Here is a 9159-nt window from a genome sequence, read left to right on the forward strand (position 1 = left end):
GAAAAAAACACAAAGTTCTAACAACTAACGCCTCCCCGGCAACGGCGCCAAAAACTTGTTGTGATTTGTAGGGTGCAATTTAAGTACACAAAACAAGTAATAATTCCCTAAAAATACTACTTCTGTAAATATATAGAAGTGCAATGCAGTATAAAGAGAGCAAGTAAATGCTACCATATTGGGCTTGATTTTAGGTGGATGAGGCTTGATCTTGTTCTTCTCTCCCAAGATGGTTCCCAAGCTTCAAATCCCCTTGAAATCCGTCCAGCCGCCAAAAGTTGATTTGGAAGTCGTGCCCTAGCTATTTAAATAGTAAGGGCCGAAAACAGGCCTAGTAACATTTGCCCGGCCGGGCATTTTTTGCTCAGAAATCTCCCGGTCGGGCAATTATCGTAAAACAGTCATATCTTTTTCTAATGGACTCCAATTGAGGCGTGCGAGGTATCCACGCGAAGCTCTTTCAAAGATGAATGCCATGGTGGCCTTGTAGAAGCATTTGAAATTAATCTTGGAGGGCTGATTGCTATTCAGATTATGACCTTTTTTATCTTTCTCCTCTCTCTCTTAGAACTTGGTCTTTGTCCTACAATATATTAAAATGAGTCAATTTTTCACCTAAAACAGTGTTAAGATAATGTAATAAAGGACTACAATTGGATTCACATTATCTAGACCTATTTCATTTAAGAAAAATACGATAATTACATGTAAATCGAAATTAAAATCATGCATACTACAATTTGATTAGATTGTTTTGATTTGGGTTCTGTTTCATTTCGTTTTGATTCAATCCAACCGCCAACACTGTTACACTGATTTGTGATGAAGGTGATTTCAGTCATTTAGTTTAAGACATTTAATTGTTCAAACTTCGTCATCACTAACTAAAGCATGGACTTGAATCACTTGATTGCTGAACATCTGCATTATCAAACACGGATTTTGAGGAGATATTTATAATACCAACAACCAAATCACAATCAAATAACAAGCCATTTTAGATCATCCCAAGCCAAAATACATCAAGTTTTTCATCAATTATACACCACTAATAATATGAACCATATAATCCACTAACACTACTTCTACTATTTTTTTCCGTCTCACTCTTTCTTTTTCGCATCTCGCTCTTACTTTTCCAATTACACAATAAAACTCGTGTCATTTACAAGTTTATCTACTTTTTGAGGATGGAGTATAATTTTTGTGTGGTTTGTTATACTCCATTCGTCCACCATTAGGAGTCTCATTTCTTAGCGGCACGGGTTTTAAGAAATGTTAAGAAATGTGGGTGGAAAATATTTAGTGGAATAGGGGTCCCACTTGTATATATTAATTTTAAATGAAATGTGAGTAGAATGAGTTAGTGGAAGGTGAGACCTTATTACCATTTATGGTAAAAGTGAATCGGAACTCCTATTCGCGGACAGATTTATCTTCAGAACAAAAATAAATTCGATGAGCATCCACAATAGAGACGGACTAGCCATAGGCTAGCCAAAAATTCATCCTGACACATCATCATGCCCTTCCTGTAGCAATAGGCTAACATGTAACAGCCTAGCAATAGGCTAGCAATAGTCTAGCCAATGCCCTAGCCTAGCAAATAAATTGACAAATACGATCAATTCATTGTAATTATTGGTATTTATAAAAAATGAAGTGCAATGAGTTGTAAATATAAAGTATAAATAGAAAAAAAATAATAAAAAAATCGGTTAGCCTATCGCTCGCCGCGCAATAGGCGGCCAACGATAGGCTACAGATCAGCTAACCGGTTAGTCCACACCCAACCTCTCGTCCGTCGCGTTAAAGCATCCACAATGGGGCGCCCTATCCTCCGCCACATCAGCATTTTATTCTCCTACCCTTCCACCTGCAGTGGGATGCCCTATAGTCCTCCCTATAGCATTTTATTTATTTGAATAAAAATAAACACTACAAAATTTGAATAGAAAACTCCATTTCATTGAAAGTTCAAAAAATACAGTACGAAATAAAAAAACTACAAATTCAACGGCCGTGGGGGTTCCAAATTTCTTCAACCATGTCGGACATGAGTCGAGCATGGTCTTGTTGGTTGCACATTGAAGCCTGTCTAGCTAGAACCTCATTGTAGCCCGCCGGTAATCCTCGAACGTGGGGCGGGGTCGTCGTGCTGGAGCTAGATCCAGCTTCATCATCGCCCCTATCGGTGACTCTTCCACCTTCGTGTTCGAATATCATGTTATGCAAGATGATGCACGCATGCATGACATCGGCGATGACATCATTGTACCAGAACAGCGCCGGACCCTTCACTATAGCCCACTGCGCATGGAGCACACCAAATGCCTGCTCCACATCCTTCCGCGCAACCTCCTGCTTTTGCGCGAATAAAACTCTCATCTCACCGATTTGGCAGGTGATCGTCTTCAAACAAACAGGTCACCTCGGGTATATGCCATGGGCCAAGTAGTACCCCATATGATGTTGGCGTCTGTTTGCAGTGAACTCGATGGTCGGGCCGTTGCCATTACATTGCTCGGTGAAGAGATATGAGGAGTTCAGGACGTTGATGTCGTTGTGGACAATGTTGAGAAAAAGATCTCGCCTCATCCTAAACCGGCAGTGAAAAACCATCGGGCCCCACCGTGGTTCCTCCGTAAAATAGTCTGTGAACAGACGTTGGTGATCTAGGTCGTGCTCGAGGCGGACAAACGTCCGACGGTGAATCGGCCTCTGGATCTGCTCCGCTTGGACCTGCTCCGCCGCTTCACCCTCGCGCTCCATTTCGGCCAAGCATTCCGCCGTAGCCTCATGAACACAATCGAACAAGGCCTGAGTAATGCCCTCTGAGGTACTCCAATCGTCGTCGGGTCTCATTTTTTTTGTGAGAGAAAGATTGGTGTGTGGGGAAAAGATAATTGATGAGAGATGGGAGAAAAAAGTGTGAAAAAATGGAGTGAAAAGTGAGGTATATATAGATAAAAGAAATTAAAAAAATTTAAAAAAATAATAAAAAACGAAAACGCGTTACATCGTCCGTGTCGCCCGCAATGAGGCGGATGATGCGCGTTCCAACGCCATCGTCCACAGACGATGCATAGGGCGTGGACGATGCATAGGGCTTGGATGCCCTTAGCCTGGACGTCCGCCACGTCCTAGCTGCTAGCATGTGGATAGGGCGGGCGAACGTCCATTATTGTGGATGCTCTAATAAAATAAATATTGAAAAACCCTACTACTCCTCACGCGTGTGGACTTTCCCACGTGCTGAATACCTCTGGCGAACCGCCACTTCCAATCACGCTTGCATTTCTCTCATTCCCTGCCTCCACCCAAATACGACGCCGCTTACCACTCTCTCTCTGCCATTGTTGCCTTCTACAAATATCATTACACCCTCGCAGGTATCCTCTTACGCTAAGCTTTCCTGCTTCAAATTTCGATCTTTTCTAGTCCCATCATCGCAATTTGTAACTTTACTATTTTCTCACTTGTATTGCTGTAAAAATGAAACTCTTTGGTTCTATTTTCTGCAGCATTTCTGCTACCAAGTACCTAAATTGGTGCTAGGAAACTCTACAATTTGTCGAAACTGTTTATTAAAGATGGCGGGTTGTTCGTCGATTGGAATAGCTCATTTTAAGAGCTTAGAAAACGGCGTCGTTGCGCTTGACTGCTTTAGCTCCAAGACCCTTTTGACATCTATATTCCAGTGTTTTAATACTAATGGAAGTAGAACGAATTTGAGCTTGACTTGTAAGAATAAAAGGCAGACACTCGTGGTTGTTAATGCAATCAATCCAGAGGCCGACTCTAATTCAACTCCACTCACTACCACGATTGAGATTGAAAATTATGCTGCTAATGTTGTGGACAAGAGCTATCTTTCCACTCCTGATAGCAAAACTGATGTTGGTGGTGGTGGTGGTGGTGGTGGTGGGGGTTTCATTGATGGGAGTGGTGGAAATGGGAAGTTTTCGGGTGGTGGAGGCGAAGGCGGAGGCAGAGATGATGGTGGTGATGATTACGAAGAAAAGGAGTTTGGGCCGATACTCAAGTTTGAGGAGGTGATTAGAGAGACGGAGGCTAGAGGGGCAAGTCTTCCAGCTGATATGTTGGAGGCTGCCAAGACTGTGGGATTAAGGAAATTGCTTCTGCAAAGATATTTAGACTTGCAGGTTGAACTTTTTAAGTTTTTTCGTATGATTTGAGCAGATTCAGTTTTTATAGTTTTGAATCTTTTGATTGATGGTTTAGTGATAATGATTCTTGTTATCTGAGGTTGCAGGGTTCAGCTTGGCCCCTTGGGCTTCTGATGAGGTCGTCCTCCATGCTTAGGAATAGGATGTTAGCTGATCCGTCGTTTCTCTTCAAGATTGGAACTGAGGTCTATAACACTTTGTGCCTTATCCCTTTGCCATTTGCAATGCACATTCTTTTTGCTGTATGTACTTATACTAGGTGTGTAATATTTTGGAAATTGTGTTGCTGTAGACATCCGATATCTGAGATATGTGTGCAATTTTAGTGCTTGGTTAGAGAAGTTGGTATTTTATCATTTTACTCATACAATGTCTGATTGGTTTATCCTCTGTAGATAGTGATTGATTCTTGTTGTGCAACATTTGCCGAAGTGAAAAAGAGAGGGAAAGATTTCTGGGCAGAGTTTGAATTGTACACCGCTGATCTTCTAGTTGGGGTGGTTGTTAATGTTGCTCTAGTTGGTATGCTAGCTCCATATGCCCGAATAGGACAGCTATCTGCTTCTCAAGGATTTCTTGGGCGGATGCAGAGAGGTTATGCAGCATTGCCTAGCAGGTAAGTACAGAAACACCAGCTTAATTGTTTGACGGAAACTTCATTATCTAACGTATTTTCTTAATTTTGTTTGCCTCGTCTTTGAACTGTGTAACTTTGGATTGGCATGAACAGTGTATTTGAAGCGGAAAGGCCAGGGTCTAGATTTTCGGTAAATCAGAGAATTGCTACCTATTTCTATAAGGTAACAGACAGCTGTATCTGAATGGTATTACAGAATAGCATAGATATGCATTCTCGTTTATACTGTAAATGAGGACTTAATTCTTCACTTTGCAATGTTCAGGGAATTCTATATGGATTGGTTGGTTTTGGATGTGGTATCGTTGGCCAAGGAATTGCCAACTTAATTATGACAGCCAAGCGGTATGTTTTGTTTGGAACGATATCAGAAATAATTGTATTAATAGAAGCTTTCATATTTAATTCGAGTGCCTAAGTAAAATCTAGAGATCCGAACAAAAACTTAGTCCTTGTTTTGATCTAAACATGAATATGTTTGTTTGTGATGGACTCTGGAAGTTCTTCTTATGACAATGTTTCTCATAAAAAGCATTTTCCATTCCTCAGGAGCATTAAGAAATCAGAGGATGATATTCCAGTTCCACCCCTTTTGAAGAGTGCAGCAGTGTGGGGTATGCCTTGCTTTATTTCCCTCGTCTTTGTTGAAATTCCTTATTTTCTTACCTTTGAAACAATCAGTTTAAGGACCCATTTCTTTGTATTGCACTCCTTGTTACATCCAAGAGAAGAGAATCTACGATGAGAATGTTATGTAAACCATGATCCTTTCCCACTGTGCAGGAGTTTTTCTGGCTGTGTCTTCCAACACTCGGTATCAGATAATCAACGGGTTGGAACGCATAGTGGAAGCTTCTCCGATAGGAAGGAAGGTTCCGCCTGTTGCAATGGCATTCACTGTTGGTGTTCGATTTGCCAACAATGTCTATGGTGGGATGCAGTTTGTGGATTGGGCTAGGTTGGCTGGCGCTCAGTGACCATTCTTCTTCTTCTCCTCCTCCTCTTCCTCCTCTCGTTGCTGTGTTCTGAACCAGGAGAGAGTGATTGGTAAAATTTACATTGTGTGGTAACGCCACCATCAAAATCATGTAAAATTATGATTAGGTATGAGGTTCGGTACTGACTTAGAGCATCTACAAGGAAAATGGTAAATATAGAGTTAAAAAGAAATAATTATTATATTTATATCTTTAAAATTTCATGCTCCAGTGGAAAAAGGTATTTGAAGAGGTATTGAGTACCTCTCTTTGATACAAAGGGTAAGTTATTTATTTTTATTTGTCTTTTTAATTTACCTCTTTCCTTGGAGTCACTTACTTTTTAAGAAGGTAAATGAGAATTATACTCCATCTGTCCACAAAAAAATAAAAAATATTGTGAATGACAAGAATTTTAATCTGAAATTGGTAAAGTAAGAAAGAAGGAAAAAAAGTAAGAGAAAAGTAGTGTTAGTGGAACGTGGAATCCATATTATTATTAGTGTTTAATTGTGTTAAGTAGCAAATGTGAGGTCCTTTTTCAAACTTGCTCTATTTTTCATGGATAACCAAATATGATAAATGTGGTCTATTTTTCGTGGACGGAGAGAGTATTTTCTCAATTTACCTTTCCTCGGGAGATGCTCCCATTTCGAGGAGTCCGCGATTTGAAGTTCCGTTTGTTTTTTCTCCATCCTAGGTAAGTGGTCCCTACCATTTATTATACTCATATTCTATTATAAAATACTCCTTCTGTCCTAGATCGTTTGTCCTATTTTTTCATTTCGGTCCGTCCCACACAGTTTGTCTCATTTCACTTATTACCATTTTTTGTAGTGGACATCATATTCCACTAACTCATTCCTACTCATATTTTATTATAAAAATTAATATATAAAAATTGGACTCATATTTCACTAACTTTTTCAACTCACTTTTCATTATATTTCTTAAAATTCGTGCCCAATCAAAGTGAGACAAATAATCTGGGATGGAGGAAGTATATAAAAGTAGAACCTACACTGTATCGAGTCAAAATGAGACCATAAATGACGAACGGACTATAAATAGCAGGGTGAGTATTATCCATGTTAATTATTGAATGTATATATATGAATGTACTTATTTAAATAAAAAAATGAAAATGAGTTATTGATTCTATAATCCAGGTGTCGAGATAGACACAAACATAATGATGATAAACTGATAAGAGTATAGTGTGTGCAGCAATGCAACGCCAGAAAAAGAGTAAGGATTCTCCAGTCAACGGTCAAACATACTGAAAATGGTGATTCATCACTTTTGTCCCATTGCAACCAATTCTAGAAAGAAAAAAAAGTTAAAAATCCCGTTTCAATTGGTCAACAAGATCTCCCCTTCCCGCCATTTCCCAAAGTTTGCTATTTATATCCACATTCCCATCCCTTTCATCTCGCCCCCCAAATAAAATTTTCCTTCAAACCCCTTTCTTGATTCATTCAATGACCAAGCTGGAGTCTCTGCGCCGTTTCCTGATCCCTTGCACCGGCAACTCCCCGAGCCCCCCTCCCGCCGCCAAGAAACACATCAGCACCTCCCTCCGCGACGATCTCGACGAGAAGCAGCAGCAGCACTACCCCAGACTGATCCAACCACAGCCGCAAGAAGCAGAACCCCCGTCGTCCTGCTCCTCCCCGGCGGCCAATCTGGCCCCGCCGCGGCCGTCCCGGACGATGGTGATCGCCACCATCTTCGGGCACGGGAGGGGCGGGCACGTATGGTTCTGCGTGCAGCAGGACCGCCTGAAGATCAAGCCCGCCCTCCTCCTGGAGCTCTCCATCCCAACATCGGCCTTCATCCAGGAGATGCAGTGCGGCCTCGTGCGGATCGCGCTCGAGTTCAACGCGGCCGAGTCGGACGACCCGGAGCTGGGGCGGTGCCCGCTGCGGTCGGTTCCGCTGTGGACGCTGTTCTGCAACGGGAGGAAGCTCGGCTTCGCGGCGCGGCGGAAGCCCACGCAGCAGACCAAGATCATGCTCAAGACCATGCAGAACGTCACCGTCGGGGCCGGCGTCATCCCCTGCAAATTCCACGACGAGAAGGAGGTTATGTACATGCGGGCTAACTACGAGTGCGTTTTGGGGAGCGCCGATTCTGAGTCTTTCCACTTGATCAACCCGGATCAGCTTCCCGGTCAAGAACTCAGTGTTTTCTTGCTACGAACAAGATAAATCTTCATGGTTTTCTGATTTCTCGGGATCTTTATTTTGGATAAAATCCAGGTTTTCTTGAGTTAAACTATTTCTTTTTCTTTTTAGTTTTTGAGAGAGGGAAAGGCTAGCTAGTTGTAGGTAAAATTGTTCTTTGTTGATTGTAATTGGAGAATTTACTATATTTCCAGCAGAATAGTTTCAGTTACTTTCTTTATCAGGGATTCCAATCTGTGTGACAGTTGTTGCTCGATGTATCATATTTTTGTTCTCTCACACTGGAAAAAGCCCTTTTAGGGTGTCCACAATGGTGGCCCTTGAAGGCCATCAAATGTGACCCGGCCACCATTCGTGGCTCTCTTGTGGCTCTTTGCAATGGTAATTAACAAAATTTAACAAAAATAACAAGGGCTACCAAATGTGGCCCTCTCAAAAAAAATTTAATTTGTTCACTTTTTTTAATGTTATTTTTAATTTAACTATATTAAATTTTATTAGACTTTAAATTTATGATATTTATAAATTTAATTAAAATAAAATAATTTGGATTGTAAATAAAAAATTCATAACCTAAAAACAAAATGTAACAAGAACTTCATTGTACTATATTAAAATAGGAAAATTATACAACGAAAGTTTTCTAATTTAAAAACAACCCGAAAACCCATATCACTCTGCGGCGTCCCTTCTACGGTTCCAGACCTCTTCAACCATATCAGCCTGCAGTGCAGTGATGTATGCGATATTTGGCTCCGCATATCGGTGTACCGCTGGATCAAGTATTCATTACTACGTGGTACACCCATCTGCAGGGGCTCCATGGCAATACCCGAGCTCGAACTAGCACCATCTTCCGGTGTCCATCGCTCTACAGCAACTCCTTCGTCATCTATTATCATATTGTGCAATATGATACATGCAGTCATGATGTCTGCGACATCATTTTCGTGTGTCGAGCCGGGCTACGTATAATGGCCCATCGCGCTTGGAGTACACCAAAAGCTCGCTCAACATCCTTCCTAGCACCATCTTGTTTTTTCGCGAAGTAGGTTTGCTTCGGCCCAACGGGTTGTCGGATCGTCTTCACAAACACGGGCAAGCGAGGGTATATCCCATCGGTCAAATAGTACCCCATGTTGTATTGAGTGTCGTTGGCCATGAATCTA

General features: G+C 41.4%; 2 protein-coding genes across 2 annotated transcripts; both read left to right on the forward strand.

Moving 5' to 3' along the window:
- Window positions 1-3250: 3250 nt before the first annotated feature.
- On the forward strand, window positions 3251-6023 carry LOC121795580 (protein RETICULATA, chloroplastic-like). Its single transcript, XM_042194117.1, has 8 exons — window positions 3251-3392; window positions 3525-4166; window positions 4277-4375; window positions 4586-4806; window positions 4921-4990; window positions 5093-5172; window positions 5377-5441; window positions 5611-6023. Exons 2-8 carry the CDS (start codon window positions 3594-3596, stop codon window positions 5802-5804), a joined length of 1302 nt encoding a protein of 433 aa, XP_042050051.1. The 5' UTR covers window positions 3251-3392; window positions 3525-3593; the 3' UTR covers window positions 5805-6023.
- A 688-nt stretch (window positions 6024-6711) lies between these two features.
- LOC121795581 (protein MIZU-KUSSEI 1-like) lies at window positions 6712-8203 on the forward strand. The gene has a single exon (XM_042194118.1). The coding sequence runs from the start codon at window positions 7286-7288 to the stop codon at window positions 8012-8014; it is 729 nt and encodes a 242-aa protein (XP_042050052.1). The 5' UTR covers window positions 6712-7285; the 3' UTR covers window positions 8015-8203.
- The last annotated feature ends 956 nt before the right edge of the window (window positions 8204-9159 follow it).

The sequence above is a fragment of the Salvia splendens genome, chromosome 3 (assembly GCF_004379255.2).
Source record: "Salvia splendens isolate huo1 chromosome 3, SspV2, whole genome shotgun sequence".
In the NCBI taxonomy this organism is placed as follows: Eukaryota; Viridiplantae; Streptophyta; class Magnoliopsida; order Lamiales; family Lamiaceae; genus Salvia; species Salvia splendens.

Excerpts from the sequence above, each read along its gene's own strand:
- LOC121795581 (XM_042194118.1), top strand. The coding sequence starts at position 7,286 with ATGACCAAGCTGGAGTCTCTGCGCCGTTTCCTGATCCCTTGCACCGGC.
- LOC121795580 (XM_042194117.1), top strand. The coding sequence starts at position 3,594 with ATGGCGGGTTGTTCGTCGATTGGAATAGCTCATTTTAAGAGCTTAGAA. Across the intron at positions 4,167-4,276 it reads AAAGATATTTAGACTTGCAG|GGTTCAGCTTGGCCCCTTGG; the intron begins GTTGAACTTTTT and ends CTGAGGTTGCAG. Across the intron at positions 4,991-5,092 it reads TTGCTACCTATTTCTATAAG|GGAATTCTATATGGATTGGT; the intron begins GTAACAGACAGC and ends TGCAATGTTCAG.